The 22501-nt window shown below is 35.8% G+C and overlaps 1 protein-coding gene across 8 annotated transcripts in view; it reads left to right on the forward strand.

Annotated features, from left to right (window-relative positions):
- Positions 1-22501, forward strand: part of LOC123527447 (uncharacterized) — a 166228-nt gene that overhangs the window by 30499 nt on the left and 113228 nt on the right. For all 8 annotated transcript variants that reach the window (XM_053523415.1, XM_053523413.1, XM_053523416.1 and 5 more), the window contains 2 exons: positions 2914-3274; positions 10940-11023. In XM_053523415.1, the coding sequence (XP_053379390.1) occupies positions 2914-3274; positions 10940-11023 (445 nt within the window). The remainder of the gene's footprint in view (positions 1-2913; positions 3275-10939; positions 11024-22501) is intronic.

Here is a 22501-nt window from a genome sequence, read left to right on the forward strand (position 1 = left end):
ATAATTGTTAATAAAATGCCACAAATAGAGTTTATATATGTGCATAATAAAATAATTTAAGATTTCACATACGAATACATTTACTGTTGAGATGTATATCCTGTCTAATCTTTCGAAATATTCGACTTAATGATCTTATTTTATTCAGCATCATACAGTCTACATGGACAAAAATGATCTCAAATATAACTTCTGTTGCACCTCTTCGAACAAGCTTTGTCTTTAAGTTAGTGAACTAAAACGTATTCTAATGATTTGGTACATACATAATACTTCTGCATAATACTTTATTTTTATGAAAACAAGTAGTTACATGATTTACACCAGTATTGTTGTGCTTTTTTTTGGTTGCTTGAGTAGCACTGCATGTAAGGTGTCGCGGTGGACGAGTGGTTATGGTCGTTGAGTTCAAAACCTAGCTGGAGTGTAGATTTTGTTCATGTGAGGAGGTGGGTTGTTCTACCCAGGTGTCCGTCCGTGACTGAAATATTGTTGAGAGAGCTACATAGGATGTTACTCCACCATCAATAGCAAGAATATTGTCCTATGACCTATATTTGTATATGTCTGACCCTACACAAAAATAAATTACAATAAAAGGCCGTATATGTAACGTTACTTACAAAGAATAAATTGAAATAAATTTTCGTATAAAAGGGTTTATATTTCTTTAAGGTTTACATGTGTGACATAGTTTCTGTAACTATGAATAATTTTTTAAGATCTCTAGAATTATTGCACAGATGTTTAAGACAGAGAGTTTTTGTAAAAAAAAATCTACCTTCACTTTAGAAACATGTGCTATATTAATGAAACATGGGCTTGTCAAAGATTAGAAACTAACACTAGTTTCGCCTGAAATGCAATTACTACATGTCAATGTTATTCTATTATCATGTCAATGATAAAAGTGATATTTTAAATTTATCAATATTGAAAGAAGTTCGTGTGGGAAGTAAAATCGACTAAAATTGACATTGACCTTTGACCTGGAAATGTCTTCTATGGATCGACAGTCAACATTGTATTTCTCGATTTGGTCTGGTGTTAAGCATTGTATTCAGAGTTGTGTTAACAAACCTCGCTATCAAAGGTCACTATTTGAAAGTACATAGTAAGACTATAATAAATAGGTCAACGTGGAAAAGAAATCATTTGTTTATAGCTCACCTGAGCACAAAGTGCTCAATGTGAGCTTTTGTGATCGCCCTGTGTCCGTCGTCCGTCGTCGTCCGTCCGTCGTCCGTCCGTCGTCAACAATTTGACTGTTAACAATCAAGAGGTCGCAATTTTGGCCGAATCTTAATGAAACTTGGTTAGAATGTTACCCTCAATAAAATCTTGGACGAGTTTGATATTGGGTCATCTGAGGTCAAAAACTGGGTCACCAGGTCAAATCAAAGGAAAAACTTGTTAACACTCTAGAGGTCACAATTTTGGCCCAATCTTAATGAAACTTGGTCAGAATGTTACCCTCAATAAAATCTTGGACGAGTTTGATATTGGGTTATCTGGGTTTAAAAACTAGGTCACCTGGTCAAACCAAAGGAAAAAGCTTTTTAACACTCTAGAGGTCACGGTTTTTGGCTAAATCTTAATGAATCTTGGTCAGAATTTTACCCTCAATACAATCTTGGAAGATTTTGATATTGGGACATCTGGTGTTAAAAAGTAGGTCACCAGGTCAAATCAAAGGAAAAGCTTGTCAACATTTTATAGGCCACATTTATGACTGTATCTTCATAAAACTTGGTCAGAATATTAATCTTGATGATCTATAGGTCAAGTTTGAATCTGGGTCATGTAGGGTCAAAAGCTAGGACACCAGGTCAAATCAAAGGAAAAGCTAGTTAACATTCTAGGTCACATTTATGACCATATCTCAATGAAACTTAATCAGAATGTTTATCTTGGTGATCTTTAGGTAAAGTTAAAATCTGGGTCAGGTGGGGTAAAAACTGGTCACTTTGTCAAATCAAAGGGAAAGCTTGTTAACACTCTAGAGGTCACATTTAAGATTTTATTTTCATGAACTTAGTCAGAATGTTAATCTTGATGATTTTAAGGTCAAGTTCGAATCTTTGTCATGTAGGGTCAAAAACAGGTAACCGGGTCAAATCAAAGGAAAACCTAGTTACCACTTCAGAGGCCACATCGATGACCATATCTTAATGGGGCTAAAACTAGGTCACCAGATCAAATCAAAGGATAAGCTAGTTAACACTGTATAAGCCATATTTATAAATGTATCTTAATGAAACTTGGTCAAAATGTTATTGTTGATGATGTTTAGGTCAAGTTTTAACCTGGGTTAGGTGGGATCAAAAACTAGGTCATCAGGTCAAATCAAAGGAAAAGCTTGTTAACACCCTACAGGCCACATTTATTACTGTATGTTCATGAAACTTGGTCAGAATGTTACCCTTGATAATCTTTAGGTCAAATTCGAATCTGGGTTATGTGGAGTCAAAAAATAGGTCACCAGGTCAATTCGAAGGAAAAGCTAGTTAACACTCTAGATGCCACGTTATGACCATATCTTATTGAAACTTGGTCAGAATGTTAACCTTGATGATCTTTAGGTCAATAGGTCAAGTGAGCGATACAGGGCCTTCATGACCCTCTTGTTACATTATATATTAATTTTAATCTTTATGCATCAAAATATAATGTTTAAATTACTTCTGTGTTATAAACGGAACTAACAGGAGTATAAAGTAGTATACTCTTTGTAAAAAAAAACCACTAATTTGACATTTGTGCTCATCCTGTCCCTTAGAGAATTCAGTGACTCAATCTGGTCCTAATGAGTTCTTGTTACCAGTATCTAGGCATTAACACAAGTGTAATTAAACATGCACACAAATTGTAGAATTAGTCAATACTAAAACATGTATTTGTTCCATCCCACAGGTACTTCTCAGACTTAATAACTCTGTTCCAAATCCAATGCCCAATCTTCAACAAGAGCTTGACGAGTATAAAAACAGTCCCCTTGATCCAGAGGCAGAAGAAAAAATAAAAGAAGAAATAGAAAATTTGCAGCAAATGGAGAAAAACTTAGAATCGGAACTGCAGATTGTGAAGAAAGCTTGTGAAGATGTTAAGGGAAAAGTTGATATCATCGAGGGAAATTTTGAAGGTGTTAAGGGGAAAGTTGAAAAAGTCACAGGTTATGTTGACGAAGTTAAAGGACATGTTGAAGAAAATAAGAAAAATATTGCAGCTGCACATAAAAAGATTGATGAAGAATTGAAAATGCGAAAGAAAACAGGTGGGAAATTTACCTTCTCCTTCGTCGTTTCTTAATGTACGCTTAACTGTTGTTTTGCTATCTATTATTTAACCTGTTTTAATTTCCATTTAGATATTCACCAGTTATTTGACCATTTGGTAACATCTGGAAAGTTATGGTATTTTGTACAAGTTGAAGTTTCCACTTTTCTCTATTTTATTATCACAGCAGCGTTGTTTGTGCCGTGTGGCGGCCGTAAAAAGTCTCCCCGTAGATTCAATCAGGGCTGTTATATTTCGATCTTCTCAGATCGTTCAGCACGACTTTTATGTCGTGTTATTGGTACTGTTTAGTTTCTCAACATGACCATTTCGGCCTGGGTGGTTCCAATACTCCCGCTTTCATAGCCTTGGGTATTGTATAATCACCCCTTGGATATGGTGCCTGCTTTTTAATTTTGTCTTTTGACAGTTCCTGTGATACGCAGGCTCCATAACCTCAGATCCCCTTTCTAAATTCCAGTTTGTTTAGTTCTGCCCATTGTTTTCTCGTTTAGGGCAAACCCTTTACTTTATCTGGGGACCAAACGCCGCTCTTCATGGAATTACACGCGTCAACACGTGTATCATTGAAGGTTCCATGTTCACCGCCGTTTGAATACATCTGCGGATGTCTCTAAATTGCTTTTTGTACTTTTAGCATGTGTAAATGTTGAGTTCTGCTCAACCCGGGGCTAGAGGGCGTGGACGGTAGCATGCATTTCCACTACCGTGCATGAACAGGCTCAATAAAACTGAGCCTGCAACATTTTCGTTTTTGTCGTGTTGGGCGACCTGTGAAGTTTCCACTTTTCTCTATTTCAGTACTTTTATGGCAGCCTAAAACTCTGTCTTAGATTTATAATAATGTTGTAATAGTCAGCTGAAAAATAAAAACAGATGGCAAATAACAAGGAAAACATTAAATGAAAATTCTTCGTCTTTTATTGATAGGAAGAGTTAAAATATATGTGATATAAGGCGACCTGTAGCACGAACGAACTACAGCTTCATACGTATTAGGGTTTTTAGTTTTTCCTTTAATGTAGTTTATTTAAAACAAGAATCTAAACAAACGAAATATAAAATAACATTTGTTAGTTATTGATCATCCATATGAATGAGTTTAGTTATATCAATTTTAAAATTTTCATAAGATCATTTTTTTTTCAAGACGTTTCAAAACCAGTTCCCTTAGTCAAATCATTAACAGAACCTAAACAGTCATATGGAACATGGTCAGCATGGCTGTATTTGAAATATTTACAAGTCTCAGTAATATTGTATTGTCAATAGGGCATTAAAATTTTAAACACAGCTCTCTTATGAAAGTAAAGTCACCTCCCTGGCGACATGACTATCCCCTTTATGACAGAGCCTGTTTCTACTCCTAAACCATTTTCGGTATAGATTTTATTTCCAGATATATTGTATACCTTACAGCTATTTTACGCCTACTCGGTTTCTTCTTAATATCAGTTAAAATGTAAAAATGTGACAATGAAAGTGCTTTCATGACGAAACGGCCCAGTTTACCAAGGAATCAGCTTGCTGGTAAACAGCGCCACAACCACAAATCAAGAATAAAAATCCAGGTTTCCAGTAAAGTTAAATCAAATCTTCATCACCTATCATTCCCGGATTTTTTTATATTTAATACAATGCTTGTAAAAATACAATAAAAGTATGATGACACTCACCTTTGCAGCCGTTCTTTTATTGCGGCATGAACTGGCTCGGAAGTTGTTTACCAAGCGTGATTCAGGTCTTTTTAAAAAGGAAGTCATCAGATTTCACAAACTTTAACACCAGATGAAGTCGTATAAATACATGGTTATCACACTAGAGGTCATTTTACATGATCTGTATTGAATTTGGTTATAATGTTTTACCTCTATAAAATCTGTTTCATTTAAAACTGGAACATTCCCTTTAGTCTCCTGCTAGTTAAAATCCATTTTCGGGGACTATAGTATTGTGCTTTGCCACCTGTCCGTCATTTAACCCTTCCGTTCGTCTGTACGTATAACTGTCCTTCCACAGTTTCGTGTCCGGTCCATAACCCTGTAATTCATCAGGGGATCTTAATGATGAGTCGATATGTTATGTGCAAAACCCAAACACTTTGCTCAAAGTCAAGGTCCATCTTAGAGGTCAAATGTCAACAGGTCTTTTTTCTGTCCAGTCTGTAACTCAGCAGTTTTATAAAGAGATTTTTTTATTTCTTGACGCGAGTGTTCCTCATAATAATACAATGAGAAGAAAAATCTGCAGGTGTATTTTTAGTTCACCTGGTCTATTATGATCACGCTGTGTCTGTCGCTCGTAAACATTGTTTTTAAACAAAATCTCCTCCGAAGCTGCTGAATGAATTTTGATAAAACTTGGCTTGGGTGTTCCTTGGGTGATCATCTACAAAAGTTGTTCAAACGATTTCACTTGGTTGTACATAGGGACCGCAAGAGTTAAAAGAATCTTCAAACGACATCTCCTCCTAAACCGTTATTCTGATTTTTAGATAATTTCATACAAATAGATCTCATGTCAGCCTCTATCATGAGTTTTCAATTAATACCGATATATACAAAAGCATGGCCGCCAGTGGCGTGGTCACTTTTCCCTATATGCATATTGTTGAAAGCAAAAAAGATATTGCGTGAAACTGATGGCCCGATTCTAAAATGATTGTACACTAATTGTCCCAGTATGACATATTATTATTATTATTATTATACCAGATTTGTTGAGCGCCCTTTTCATATGTAATATACGTTCAAAGGCGCTTTACAATTAAACATGTGACACATCGCAGATATGTAGGAAAATAACAAAACATGACATATGCAATCACAAAACTGAAACTGAACAATTTGATTAAACGCCTTTTTTATAAAAGATATTTTCAATGGCGTTGTACATAATAATAAAAAAAACAATAGTTATTACAACAATATCATAAATGAACAATGATAATATTTAAAGCCTTATTGTAACAAACAGCCATGACCACACCCCCACCCCCGAGGTCGTTTTACCCCTATTGCCAATACCAGTGCTTTAAACATCTGGTACGCCCAGACGGGCTGCATATAGTGGTTCAACCTCCCGGTAAATGGTGCCATCATGTACTGTTTTAGATAGAAATACCACACATTTCAAGTGAAACTCAAGTCTTGCGAAAAACACACACATAGAACGTCATAACCCTTGAAATGTGACATGATGAAATAAAAGGTGGATTGTCAATTTAGTTAATTACATGATGAATTGTACAGTTAAGAGACCTTCGTCAGCGACGAATGAGTTGCTGTAGTTCTGTATTACAAAAATAATGAGTAGAAACAGTCACAGTTGGTATCTATGTGTTGTAGAAAATTTTGAAAAGGTGTGTTTTGAGAGCTCTTTTGAATGAATTAAGTGATGAATCTTTTCTGAGATTGTCAGGGAGAGAGTTCCATAGTTTTGCGGCGGCAACCCTGAAACTTCTATCCCCGTAGGTAACCAGTCGACTTTTTTGTGGCACAAGGGTTGTTGCTGCATTTGCTGACCTCAGATTTCTAGTTGGCACGTACACCTCCAATAAGTCTCTCATATACACCGGCGAATGTCCATGCAAGGCCTTGAATGTTTGAATGAGAATTTTGTATTTGATTCTATCTTGTATTTGAAGCCAATGAAGATCTTTAAGGATTGGTGTTATATGTTCAAAACGGGTTGTTTTCGTAATAAGACGTGCAGCTGTGTTTTGGACATTTTGCAGTTTGCTCGTTGTTGATTTTGGCACGCCGTACATAAGAGCATTGCAGTAATCTAATCGTGAGGTCACAAGCGAGTTTATCAGGGTTTTTGTGGCTTCAGTTGTCAAATATGGTCGAATATGACCAACGTGTCGTATTTGGCCGTAGCATGTTCGAGTCACAGAATTAACATGATGGTCCATGTGCATGTTCGAATCAAGCGTAGCACCAAGGTTTCGAACAGTTTTTGATGGTCTTATGCTCGATTCGCCAACTTTCAGTTCTAGATTTTCAACATGTTTGGAGTGTTTTTGACTCGAAAAAAGAATTACTTCAGTTTTGTCTGCATTCAATTTTAACATGTTTGAATTCATCCATGAGATGATTTCTTTTAGGCATTGTTCAACTCGTGTGATTGTGGCTGCCTTTGATGCTTGGTCAACTGGTTTAAACGATAGATAGAGTTGGGAGTCATCTGCATAAAAGTGGTGGTTTAGACCGTGGTTTCTACAAATGGACCCGACAGGCTTTGTGTACATCGTGTAGAATTTTGGGCCTAGAACAGATCCTTGAGGAACACTGAATTTCATAAGGACTGGTTCAGAGAGTTTGCCATCGATGCATACTGTTTGGTAGCGGTCTGTTAGATATGATGCCACCCATTGAAGGGGTTTATCGGCAAATCCAAAATTAAATTCGAGTCTGTGAAGAAGGGTGTTATGGTCAATGGTGTCGAATGCAGCCGACAGGTCCAACATCACAAGTACTGTGACGTCACCTTTGTCAAGGGATTCGAGAATGTCGTTCTGAACTTTTAACAATGCGGTTTCAGTTGAATGAAATTTTCTGTATGCTGACTGGTTTATTTCATGTAATTGATTGTTCGTCAAATGTTCCTCAATTCTTCTGTTTACCACTTTTTCAAGGATTTTTGAGAGGAATGGCAGATTGGAAACAGGCCTGTAATTCTTGAGTGTGTTTTGGTCAAGACTTGGCTTTTTTAACAATGGTCTTATTCGTGATGTTTTAAATGATTCTGGCACGATTGCACTTTCTAGAGAGATGTTAACAATTTTCGTCAATATTGGGAGAAGTTCGTTTATACAAGATTTCAAGAGCCATGTAGGAAGAGGGTCTAATTCACATGACTTATTAGCTGACTTTTGAACAAGCTTTTTCACCTCCTCCTCTGTTGCTGGACTGAAACCAGTCAAACGCGCGGTATCACATTGTGATATGCGTCCGTCTTCTGGAGTAAATGATTCATTCTGATCCTGGGATGCAATATTAGTTCTGATTTTTTCTATTTTATCTATGAAGAAATCGCTGAACTCCTGTGCTAGTAGTTCTGGGTTCTTGCCTGACGGAAGTGCCGCTTCACTTGGACCGTTCAATAAATGTTTCGTTATTTTAAACAAGCTTTTTCGGTCTCGTTCACTTGATTCTATTTTCTCTGAGTAATAATCAGTTCTTGCCTTTTTTAACATTTTGTTAACGATTGCGCATTGGTTCCTATACATTAAGTGGTAAACGGCGAGTCCTGAAGTCTGCCATTTACGTTCTAGTTTACGTTTCAAGTGTTTGGCGTCGTGGAGCTCCTCCGAGAACCAGGGACAAGATGGTCTTAATGTGATGGTTTTTGAACACAAAGGCGCATGATTGTCAATTAAAGCTGAAAGTTCACTGTTGTAAAATGAGACGAGAGTTTCTGCATCTGATGTACTCTGTGACAAATTCAAAAGATCGGATGATAGAATATCAGCTTTCTTCAAAGATTATTCAAATTATTTTGATTCGTTGAATAACATGGCCACCAGAGGGCGTGATCATTTTTCCACTATATGTAAAGTGTGTATTACAATATTTTCTTGCTTGAAGCTGAGAGACCGAGTTTGAAAGAAATTTACTCAAATGTTCCTTCTGTGACCCTCTACCAAGATTGCTCAAATTATTCAAATTCGTCAAAAAAGATGGTTGCCAGGGGGTGTTGTCACTTTTCCCAATATGTAAATGGTAGAAACTGAGAAAATCTTCTTGTATAAAATTGTTAGACCGATATTAAAATAATTTCGCACAAATACCCTAGTGTAACGTTCTACAAAATGTTTTCATCTTTTCTGATTCGCCAAAAATATGGCCAGAGGGCTTGGCCACTTTACGTCAACAATTTCTTTTAAACAAATTATTCTTAAAAACCACTGAATTTGTTTTGATAAAACTTTACACAAATGATTTGTATGGTAACCCTCTTTCAAATTTGTGCAAACGGGTCCTGTTCATCGAACATATAGATGTTTTTCGGTTGAAAATACGGACAGTTATCAGACTGATTGAAAAAAAACAAACACTTTTTATTAGAGTTTTGATATTTGGCATGTGATATAAGGGTTTGACTCTACCATAGTTGTCCAAGCTATTGCTCTGAGGTCAAAAATTGTCACGCCCCTCTGTTTGACAAGTACTATAGGGTTACTAAATAAAAAGTTTAAACATGTTCTGTTCTGAATAAGTAATAGTTGGATATAGTCTTGATATTTGTCTTCTGATACCACCGTTGTGCGGTCTATCGTAATTGTTGTCCTAGGTTCAACCATGTGTGTGAAATGCATATAGTATAGGCTAACATAGAAGAAACCTAATTCTGCACTTGTGCAATTACGTTACACAAAAACACCTGAAGCCTTGTACACAAGTAAGCGCTTAAGGGTAAATGGTTCCTTTGTTTCAGGATTACATAGAGGATATTTGTTTGTTTCAGTGAAATATCAATTTTATTTTTCACAAGTGAGCATCAAAAACTGATACTAGTATTTTCACGAGTGGCGTAGCCACGAGTGAAAATGACTTTTTTGGTGCTCACGAGTGAAATAAAATTGATATTTCACTGAAACAGACAAATTTTCTTTTTATTTCATGTGTAAAACTCTATTTTTGTTGCGAAATTTTTAAAAATATCGAAAATCGCGGGAAAGATCAACAGAAAGCATAACACAAATTACGTCATTTTATCGACGTCATCGTCATTATGGTCCCCGGTATTCATAACGCCCGGTATACAATTTGACTTCAGTTGCGACGGAGGACCGGAACAAGTTCGGCAAAAACAGTGAAAATAAAAATGATAATCTACTGTTTCAAAACTGTGGATTATGACTTTTATTTCACTGAGAAAACTCTATAATTCACTGGAAAACATAAAATAAATCCCTTCTATATGATGATTTGTTACATTTCTTTCTAATATTTTCCCACTAATTTTAAAATGAAACGTTATCTAAAATGAAAGAAAATAGTTGTTTAAATGTATAGATGTTGAAAGTAATCAACAGCTTCAGATATTTGTATATCAAAAATTCAGTCAAAATCGTATGTTACAACATATTGTATATATGGTACAATATTGTTAACTTATTGACAGATGTAATATGATTATGTTATGCTACAGTAGAAAAAAATAGCTGCCTTTCAGTAGGGGACTTTGTATTCTATGGCAATACTTTGTTCACTTGTTTGATATATTGAAATACAGAATGTTTTCTTTAACGATGTCGATGTCAAATTTGAAGCTGATCATTTGGGGTCAAAAACAAGGTCATTAGCTCAGATCATAATAAAACGTTTCTATAATAACATTATGGAGGCCAATTTATCTATCTATCTATATATATATATATATAGTAAAGTAAGAAAATTATGTCTTTATGAAATCAGCTGAAATTAGAAACGTCATTAGCACATATTATGATTCATTTTGTCTCGACGCATATTCAATGTCAAACAGTCCTGACCAAGTGGGCGACTATCGAGGTCCTCTTGTTGTTATTATATCCGCAGAAAAAGTACTAAGATGTGTGATAGTGTAGTTTAAGGTTTGTATTACATGCTTTGATAATAATAATGCATGGCTAATCCAATAACATTCCTTTCAGATGAACAAAAAAGTGTTGCAAGAAAACCGCTAGGCATATTCCAAAGACTATTCCCAGGACTACGTATGCGCAAAATAAAGAAAGGTAGTGTAATGTTTTTAGATAGCAGTCGCATTAGATATTGACCTGAAATACTGGCTCTTGTTCATTGTTTTTTCGAAAGCTTGTACTTTCTTTGAAGTTGATTAAAAGAAAAAATGACCAGTTGAGTTAATCGTGTATTAAGTTCAAGCAAAACAGACTCTATTCAAATCACTCTGCGTCCGTGATCCGTCCGTCCGACCGTTTACAATTTCTCGTTATCGCATCTCCTCAGAAACTACTGGGAAGATTTTGTCAAAATGATGTATTGGTACCCTAGTTGTGTCCCCCTGAAAATCAGACTGGTTCAACAATTTTTGAGTGAGTTATGGCCCTTTGTATATTTTTTAATTTACTTAGATTTATATAGGGCAAACTTTTGAAAATCTTCTTGTCCAAAACCACAGGGCCTAGGCTTTGATATTTGATATGAACCATCATATATGGTCCTCTACCAAGATGATTCAAACTATATCCCTGGGGTCCCATGGTTTATATAGACTTATATAGGGAAAAAGTTTGAAAAGCCTCTTGTCCAAAACCACAGGGCCTAGTGCTTTGATATTTTGCATGTGACATCATCTAGTAGTCTTCTACTAAAATTATCAAATTATCACCCTAGGACCAAATATGGCCCAACCCCGGGGGTCACATGGTTTATATAGACTTATATTGGGAAAAGCTTTGTCCAAAACCACAGGACCTAGGGCTTTGATATTTTGTTTGTGACATCATCTAGTAGTCTTCTACTAAGATTGTTCAAATTATCCCCTTAGGGTCAAATATGGCCCCACCCTAGGGGTCACATTGTTTACCTAGACTTATATAGAGAAAAACTTTGAAAATCTTCTTGTCCAAACCACAAAGCCTAGGGCTTTGATATTTTTATGTAGCATCATCTTGTGGTAATCTACCAAGTTTGTTCAAATTTTCCCCCTAGGGTCAAATATGGCCCCGCCCTGGGGGACACATGGTTCATATATACCTATTTAGGGAAAAGCTTTGCTTTTAAGCTTCTTGTCAATAACATACAACATTCAAATTTGGACCACACGAATAGGTTTGAGTGGCAAGATGACATGAGTTGACCTTGATTTTGACCTAGTGACCTACTTTCACATTTCTCAAGCTACTGCCTTCAAATTTGGACCACATGCATAGTTCTGTGCACCTTGACCTTGATATTGACCTAGTGACCTACATTCACATTTTTATAGGTAAAGGCTTCAGATCTGGACCACATGCATTTTGTGTTCCGAAATGAAATTTGACCTTGATTTTGACTTAGTGACCTACTTTCATATTTTTGCAAGCTTCAGTTTTGGACCACATGCTAACTTTTGTGTTCTGAATTGAAATTTGACATTGATTTTTATCTAGTATCTACTTTCACATTTCTTAAGCTTCTGCCTCCAAATTTGAAGCACATACATAGTTTTGTATACCAAAATGAACCTTGAAATTGATCGTGTGACCTACTTTCACATTTCTCAAGCTACAGCTTTTAAATTTGGACCGCATGCATGGACCACTTGCACAGTGATGTGTATTGAAAGGAAATTTGACCTTTATTTTGACCTTAAGCGAGTCTTGAAATTTGGAACAATCAAAAATGGCTCATTGATGGGCGCCAAGATCACTCTGTGATCTCTTGTTAATTCTTGTGAACCTATATTCTTGTTATATATTGAATGTTTTGTTTATATGTTCAAGAGTGCATTTGCAAATTGGTTTTCTGTAAATGCCGAATCAGATGTCTAGTCAATATCTAAGGTGACTCATAAATTATATATCCTAATGCATGTTCATATGATAACAGTTTTCTCTCTGCTTGAAATATTTGATAAAGAAAAAGAAATAGTTCGATCGGCAGAAAAAAGTAGGTATGTAATTTACGTCAGTGATAAATCATATTGTTAATGTATTTGTTTGGGGTTTTTTCCTTCTTGCTACATGCAGTTGTGTCTTTATTATCCATGTTTATACCAAGAGCACCTCAACCCCAATACAGAGTGATAAAAGGTTTCTCTTGAAATGATACCACCAGGCAGACCTGATGAAGGGTTATCTACGATACATAAAGGACCCTTGAAGCCTAGACGTCTGTTACCAGAAACACTAAATCAAAAGATAAAGGAGAGTCATTAAAACTAGATAGATTTGTGACGGAGCGCATTAAAATGGTTGCTCATCCACCAAAAATTGAAGATAAGCAAACTTCGGATTCTAGTGATGATACAAAATATCAAGCTCTAGTAAGACGACTTTGGTGAAACTAGCCACATATGACGGGACAAGTGCATGGACAGATTATAAGGCATACTTTGATGTAGTGCTACTTTAAATGGCTGGGATGACAACAAGAAAGGTTTATGTTGTCTGTATCACTACGAGGAAAAGCCCAGGAAGGTTTTTGGCAACCTTAATTCAAAGACCACCGATTATCATGAATTGATAAGAGCTTTAGAAGAAAGGTTTTCACCGAGAAATCAAACAGAGTTATATAGGGTCCAATTAAGAGACAGACAACAGAAAGCTACAGAGTCTATGGCCGAACTGGGACAGGATATCCGACGTCTAGCTAACTTGGCCTATCCTAATGCTCCAGCCGATGTTCTTGAGACCCTGGCTAAGGAACAATTCATCGACGCCCTTGTGAGTTCAAAAATGCGTCTCAAGATTGAGCAGGCTAGGCCTACAGATCTAAACGATGCCGTCAGACATGCAGTGGAGCTGGAGGCCTTCTATCGTGCAGAAAAGAAACAACAAGGACTCTTTAGAAGCGCAGTAAATGAGGGACAATCAAAAGAAATTGAAGATTTTAAACACGTAGTTTTGAATCTTAAACATAGCGTAGATAGTTTGAAACGCCAAGGACAATACAATAAGACTAAAGATAGATCCATGACTAGATTATACAGTTATGATAAACGACGAGTACAACAAGATAAATACAGACTAACACCTTATCATCGATCAAATGATGATAGATTAAAAAGGCAACACCATCATTCAAATTCGTATGTTACAAACTCTCCTCCCAAGAAAAGAAAACGGAAGTTCCATTATAATTTTAGATCAGGTAGCTTAGAATTGAGATCGGAGGCAGGCAAAAATAGAGATGACCACAAGCGTGTGAAAATTAGGTTTATATGTCACAGCAAGTATTGACAGGAAGTCAGTAGATTGTTTGATAGATACACGAGCTACTTTGACTCTCATATTCGTCAAATTGTGGAGCTCAATTGAGCATAAAGTCGCCATATGACCTATCATTTGTCGGTGCGACGTTAAGTCCAAAAAAAAGTCAATTGAGCATAATCACACTTTGAAAGAATTTGACTTCCAAGTTTCATCAAAGAGTGGGCATTATTTGAAAGTCAAAGGACAGACAGAGCTGTCTATTTCATATGGTAACAACAGCTACTGCCGTACTACTGTCATAGTTGCAGAGATCGACATGGACGTGGTAATGGCCTTGATTTTATGTGGATGCATGACGTGAGCATAGACATTGTACACAATACCATCAAAATCCGTGGACAAACTTTCGACATGTTCTGTTCAGGAAGAATAGGTTGTTACTAAGTTGGTCAGTCAGGAAAGTTGATGAACCGGATAAAAGACGGGCACGTAGGAAAAGAAAGGTTCATACAGGCAGTGATGGTAAAGTCCAAAACGAAGACTCCTTACTAAATACAGGTGTTTGCAAAGATATTAGCATGGCAGACAAGACGAAGAAACGGCAACTTTTGCCAGTATGTCCTGTGTGCAGGACATATATACCAAAAGAACTGAAAGCCATATTGTTGAGTGTTCTAAGAAGAATGATTTAGAAAGAACATGTAGAAGTATGCTGCAAGGTTATGCTGAAACGTACATACCTGAGAAAGCATATGAAAATGCAACATAGTGAAACTATTTATGAACCTTATTGGTCAAATATCAAATTTTACGTTGACGATAATGAATAGATCCCAGGAAATCATAAAGATATGATTTTTTTGCATCGTTTTTGCAATATGATAACAGGCTGCTGAGATTTCGAAAGAAACAACCTACTTTCATTATGCTATGCAACTTATTAAATTTAAGATTTAAGGACAGATATTGTCTTCTGTTTGCGTAAGTTTTAGGGAGAAACATTTAAACAATGCCTGGATATACTTTGCATTTTTGTGTATCGCAATTTATGAATATAAAGGTATAATGATAAGTTTCTAAATGTCATGCGAGGCGCATGATTTCGGAGGAGAGTGTAATGTGGCGAGATGCCTATAGGCATACAGATACTAAATAGAAAAATGGGGCGAAAAAAAATGGTAGTCGCATAATGGCGGACACAAATAGTCCTCAGTTTTTTTGCTCTGTAGGGCTATTTTCCTTATTTTCTTTTCATTTTTTTTTTTTTTTTTTTTGCTAAATTTACATGACAGATCTATGCCTGACATGTAGGTAGCATTTTCATAATGAAATAACAACATGACAAAATTTTTCATGGAAACTTAGATCATACACCACCAGTTTAATTTGGGGTCTCATTTTTTAGCTGATTTTGCAGTTTGTGTGTTTGACTGGAATTATTTTTCTTGCATCAAATTTGACCCCCACTTTTCTTTTGATTTTTAGTTAGCACTGACAATATTCTTCAAGAAAATGTAAGAAACAGAAATTTAAAATTGGTCCTGATGTGTGCTGCGGTCATTGGAAATAGGTCAATTTTTTATAGAATAAAGAACAACAACTATATAGTGTGTTATAACCTATATCAGGATGTTTGATATAATTTTGTTACCGCATACCTTATGATTCGTACCTAGAACACTTAGACCCAATCATATTCGAACCGCCGATGATCCGTCATAATTCAATATTTTAGATGATAGACTAAATTACATTTGATTGAAGCTTATAAATACGAGGCCAGCGCCACGAAGAGATCATAACCTGCCTGGCTACCAAGGAGTCAACAACGTCAAAGTAAATATATTAAAGATTCTGCCAAGCTACCGACTGAATAACATCGCTGAAAAATAAACAATACAATAAATTATCAAATACAACTAGGTTCTTGACCTTCTATCATAGTCTGAGTTCTTACTCAAAACATTGCGTTTTGTTTAAGTTCCACGACGATAGGAACTCGACATCTGGTGGTATTTAGGTATGTATTGTATTCATCTCAGGCATTGTTTGTTGTGAATCACCATACTACAAGAGATCCCATCCACTAATATTGAGTGCTCATCATCAGTTAAATTGAGATAGATTGATTAGCATTAATTATTTTATATTTCACCAATCATTTTAAAAATCATTTGTTTTCCAATCAATCGGCAAGGAAGCCCATAGAAAAATTATTATCCCCCCGCCAAAGGCGAAGGGGATATTAGAAATGCGCTCCGTCCGCGCGTGCGTGCCGCCGTCCGTCCGTGTGTCCGCAACGATCTTTGTCCGGAGCATAACTCCAAAAGTACTGGAGAGATTTTCTTCAAACTTCATACACTGATAGAACACATTGGGAGGAATTGCAGTGTGCAAGAACAATAACTCTAACTTGCCTATTTTTTGAGTTATTCCCCTTTATCATATTTTCTTTAAAAAATTTGTCCGGAGCATAACTCCAAAAGTACTGGAGTTATTTTCTTCAAACTTCATACACTGATAGAACACATTGGGAGAAAGTACAGTGTGCAAGAACAATAACTCTATCTTGCTTATTTTTTGAGTTATTCCCTTTATCATATTTTCTTTAAAAAAATTGTCCGGAGCATATCTTTTTCATGCATGGAGGGATTTTGATATATCTTGGCACAAATGTTCACCACCACGAGATGGAGTGTCATGCACAAGAACCAGGTCCCTAGTTCTAAGGTCAAGGTCACACTTAGAGGTCAAAGGATACAAGAATGAAAACCTTGTCCGGAGCTTTTCTTCTTCATGCGTAGAGGGATTTTGATATAACTTGGCACAAATGTTCACCACGACGAGACAGAGTGTCTTGCGCAAGATCCAGGTCCCTAGGTCTAAGGTCAAGGTCACACTTAGAGGCCAAATGTCAGATACAAGAATGACTTTGTCCGAAGCATTTCTTCTTCATGCATGGAGGGATTTTGATGTAACTTGGCACAATTATACACCATCATGAGACGAAGTGTCATGCGCAGTTCTCTTCTTTAGAATTACTTCCCTTTGTTGTTACTTTAAATAGCTTTTATTGTAACTTTTTCATTACTAGTCGTAGGGAAAAATCGAGACCACTTTTCTGTAGTACAACATGCATGCTACATCCAATTTTGAGGTGTTTTTTGACCAATCTCTACCTTGTAAAGATTTTTGTGTGGACTTACAATTTTAGGTGTATTTTAAGATATCTCTACCTGGTAAGGAGTTTTTTATGGACTTAGAAAAACAAAAGACTTACAATGATTACTAAACAACCACAAAATTAAAATTCCATTTGCAAATACAGCTGCTAGAGTAAAGAAATTTGCTGTGACGGGCGTATATTGTGACATTCTGGCACTCTAGTTCCCTATTAGCTTTCCATTCCTTCTTTTTACAGTAGCCATATAGAAAAACATCATAGCTATACTGTTCATGAAAATTAATAAAATTTAGCAGTAAACCACCTCACCACTGAATAATTCTTTCTTCCACATCTTTAAAACCCCTGATGTGGACCACAAATAAACGGTTCTTCAAAGCTTTTCCCAAAATTAATACTTTCAGACACTAACTTGCCAGGAACTTTAGCCTTCTATTATAATATGCCCGGCGGGGGGATTGGCAATGTCTAACATGGCTCTTGTATTATATTTAATATACTGAGCCAGACCGTGCACGTTACACAAGTCATTTTGAAGGGTTTTTGATTGATGATTAGATGTAAGGGTCAGAAATATGACAGTGACACCTGCAAATAGCAAATACAAAAACATTTGACTGGAAGTCTTGTGCGAGGTCATTTAAGTAGGCTAGAAAGAGGAAAAGACTGAGCAAAGATTCCTAAGGAACTCAAGAGGAAACCGGTAGTAAGTCGGAACTAGAGCCATCTAACGCTACTGGTTAGACCATATTGTTTCCCTACTTCGATGATCAATGATAAAATTTCATATTTTTCAAATTATGCCACTTACAAAATTACATTCTTACAAAATAATCCTAAGTAATAAAAGGCTAGGGACTTAGCTCCTTTCATCTCTTACTATCTCCGATCTTCCCCGTACGTTCCCCTACTTCTATGATCTATGACAAAATTTCATATCTTTTTCACATCTCGCCACTTACAAAATTACATTCTTACAATCAAAGCCTTGAGATGTCTGGTGGTTGCTGGTTTTGCTAGATGTATTTTCATTTTAAATGCCAATCTACAAATATACATGCATAAGAAACTAATACTAATGTGCCTCATATCTAAGATAAACTCTGCCTAACCTTACATGAACAGCTGGAAGGCAGTGATGTAACCATGGGCTGGAATATCTAATCAGTGACAGATCTTATATAAAATAGCCGCCGGTTTCTTTTTGCCACGCCGGTATTTGGCAAATTCAGCCCATATTTATACGCGCTTTACAAAAATGAAAATTGCCTTAAATTGTTACATTAACCCACCTATTTTAAAGTTAGTATGTTTTGATATGATATCATTACTAGTTTTTTGTTAATCAGTACGAGAAAATTACATTTGCCATGGCAAAAGCGGTTTTGCCATGGCAAATCGGTCTTTTGCCATGGCAAAATAATTTTGCCATGGCAAGAAAATTCATGATTTTGCCATAGCAAAATTGCCATGGATAATTTTTTTCATTTTTCTTAAAAAGTGATTTTAACTATTTCCAAACGAATGTATTGGTAGAAATATGTTGTTTCATATCGATAACTCAGTTTTTTTTATTTTGCCATGGCAAAAACTGGCCATGGCAATTTTGCCATGGCAAGGTTCTGCCATGGCAATTTTGCCATGGCAAGTTTCTGCCATGACAACTTTGCCATGGCAAGATTCTGCCATGGCAAAATTTTACCATGGTAAGTTTGCCATGGCAATTAATTTATTTTCTCAAATATTTTAAAGGAAGTTTGATAATTTTAGTGATTATGAAATTAGTCTAATCCAGATTTCAATAAATGTGAGAGGTACAGGCATTTTGTTAGTTTTTGGTCCCATATACTTTTTTAGTATAATTTGGGTATGCTGAATTCAAAAATATATGTTGGCCATCTGACAAATGGTTTTTTATAGGTCAAAATGGCGGAAAACAAAATGGCCGCCAAATTAAGATATTTCTAATATAAATATGTAACAGTATTACAATTATCCAAAAATATGTGGGTTTTTTTTTATCAAAGTTATGTGTAACATAGTAACAGATTAAATTAACAACACTTTTTTCAAAGATAAATAACTTTTAATCCAAATGTGTGCTCCGTTAGGAGAAAAAAGCAATTAAAAACCCACTCAAACTTGCATATTTCGCCAAAAAGATGATTATAATTGCAAAACTATTGCTGAATACAGTACACTAATTTCATATTTGGAATCAGTTTACAGGACAAAAGCTAAATCCATAAACTGTTTATCATATAATAGTTTCAAAATAATATAGATTGAAATATTTGCTTTATTTCATGTTAATTTACTGCCTTGAGTTCATACAGCTGGTAATGCTTTTATCGCATATACATTATCTATATCTGTGCATAAGAGCCCAGTCTTTTTACATTCATATCTGAGGGTCCTACATCCAGATGTACACTTGCAAGCAATGAACTCAATACAAGCTTTAAGGAATTGGATCACGGGTAATAAGAACTGGCTTTAGTGTGTCATCTGCCACTTTCCATCCCATGTCGGAAGGTGCGGGCAATTCTGAATTGAGAACAGTTGATTTGTTCCATACCAAGGCTTAATAATGAGCTCTTCTAATGTGAAATGAGCAAGCATTACTGGTTGGGGGTATGTGTTCAAGACTTATAGACCTGCCAAACATTTTGAGCACTGTCAATACTACAGCATCTTGGCCATACACTTTGCAGATAAAATATTCATAGTTTTTCTTTGCTTCATCAGACAGTTGTCCATATCCAAGACCTTCTATAAGTTTTGCACTGGCTGTAAACACTTTAAATACAGATCTTTAGAGATTCCACAGAAATTTGATGTTGTGTCACAGCCAGTGAGTGCATGAAAGGCAAGTAGATTTCTACGCAACTCTTATTGAGGTTTTATTTAACACTGTGTTGACTTGAATATATTTTCATTTTTTTCACTGTTCCAGCCATCATCCATACTGTTGCATTTATTTCCTGCAAGTGGCATAGTAAGAGCAAATACATCAATATCTCTGGCATGAACAACAACAGTGACACAATTTGATCGTTTACTGCTGTGAACAGCATGGAAAATGATCCTTGTGTCAGCTTCCTCGCGTTTAGCCTTTAATTCATCCAAATTAAGTTTAATGACAGTGTTTTCAACAGTTTCTTCATCCTAAAAGCCGACGCCAACAACCAACGTCTTTTCTGTAGGTGATTGCATGATCGGCTTCTGGTAAAAATGTACTACGTCAAATTTATTTGCTGGAAGTGCCAAAACGTTACACCAGATTTCAAATAATTCATTGATACTTGCAATCCACCCATTCTGGGGCACTGCCCATTTCAAATCCACAAGCTTAAAGTAAAGAGCCTGATCAACAGTTATAACTGAATGTGACTGTCCCAGTCTTCCTGATATATGCATACACTTCTGAGCAATAGTGTTAAATGTCTCGATATCTCATTCTAAGTAAGATTCAGCGGAAAAACATGGCCAGTTTCAGGATCCATTGATTCCAGGTTTTGTTTTTCAGCTAAAGATGTGTCTACTAGTATGTCACTGTAGCTCAATCTGTGTCCTGCACTATGAAATAGGTTAACTAAATGTTTTAACCTAGTCATCTAGTGCTATGTACTTGCAAGTCCTGTTTAGGGGTCCATTTTTTTTTACCATCACTCACTCCATAAACAATATCTTGTGTTACACTTAATAATTTTGTTTGCAGATCAAATTCAGATCTTTATGGTCAAATTCTTCATCTAGAAGCTCTTGGCCATCATACGTTGAATTCAGAAACATGAACAGACACTCCAGAACAGAATTTTCAGTCACAGAATGTCCTTCCAGAGAGAACATATAAGCCCTTAATTTTAGTGCTACGTATCCAGTTGTCAAGAAGTCGTCACTGGAATTATATTTCTGTATTGTCAGCCGTTCATCACTATTACCAGTAGTATTATAATGGGCATCTTTAAGCACTGACGCAAAACATTCATATGGAACAAGAAGTGTATTCCTTTCATTGGAAAATATAAATAGTGGAGTTACAAACTAAAACTGGTTTCTCAGTTTACGTTGTAGGGCTTCTTAGAATTAAATGAATGACAAAGAGTTGTTGAAGAAGTCTCTTCAGTACGTATACGGTATCTGTTGCAACTGTCTGAAAGCTGCAGTATTTGCGATTTCATTGCAGCATACCCACGTTCATGTAAAAGAAAGATCATGGCAAGACCCATATTTGAGTTGTCCGACTTGGTTTTGCGAACTAAAGTTCTTTTATGATATTTGCCCTCCGTTGACATCAGAGAGTCATAATCGCATTATGTCGTCATGTTTAGCATCCTTTAAAATACATCACTGACTAGTTATGTTAAAGAGTTTTTCATGTTTCTTTTTTTTCTTGACAGAACATACACATTTCTTAATTTAGTAGGAGTATATGATAAGTTTGATGAGGATGCAGCTTAATCTGATGTTTGTTCTATATTAAACTTAGCTTTGACTGAAAAGTATGTATTAGTTCTTTGTGGACAAAATTAAAATAACACTTTCAACATTTTTTGTCATTTTCATCTATTTTTTCAATTCTACTAATGGCCAGTGCTAATGGCTTCATATTTAGAAAAAAATCTCTAAACAAGTCTTGATTCAGCACACTCTTTTAGAGATGTTATGCCCTGAGGTTGTTTAGTTTAAAGCTTTGTCAGATTTTGCCTCCTGACAAATGATGCACTTTTCTGTGCTATCTTGAAATGGTCTCTTGAGATGCAAAGTCTTGTTCATTCTTACTTTGGAATATTATAAAACCTATTAAACAAAATAATATTTATTACTTATTATTCACAAGCAATTATAGTATATATAAAGCTAGCTTTAACAGATTCTTATAAATGAACTTATCACAGATACTGAAAATTAAAATAAATGCAATTTCACCAAATCTTAAAATATAACAAAGTATATAAAGCGAAGCATCTCTAAAAAAGTTTAGAAATAAAATATACATGTAGAGTTGGCCTACCTGTAAAAACAACTTCAAAAAGTCCTGATTCCATGAAGTATTCATGACATCTCTAAAACCTTAATGATCATGAGAGTGTGTGCTTGTCAGAGTTAATGTACATTAAATAACTTCAAAGAGTTTAGATAAAGACTTT

The sequence above is a fragment of the Mercenaria mercenaria genome, chromosome 14 (genome assembly GCF_021730395.1).
Source record: "Mercenaria mercenaria strain notata chromosome 14, MADL_Memer_1, whole genome shotgun sequence".
In the NCBI taxonomy this organism is placed as follows: domain Eukaryota; kingdom Metazoa; phylum Mollusca; class Bivalvia; order Venerida; family Veneridae; genus Mercenaria; species Mercenaria mercenaria.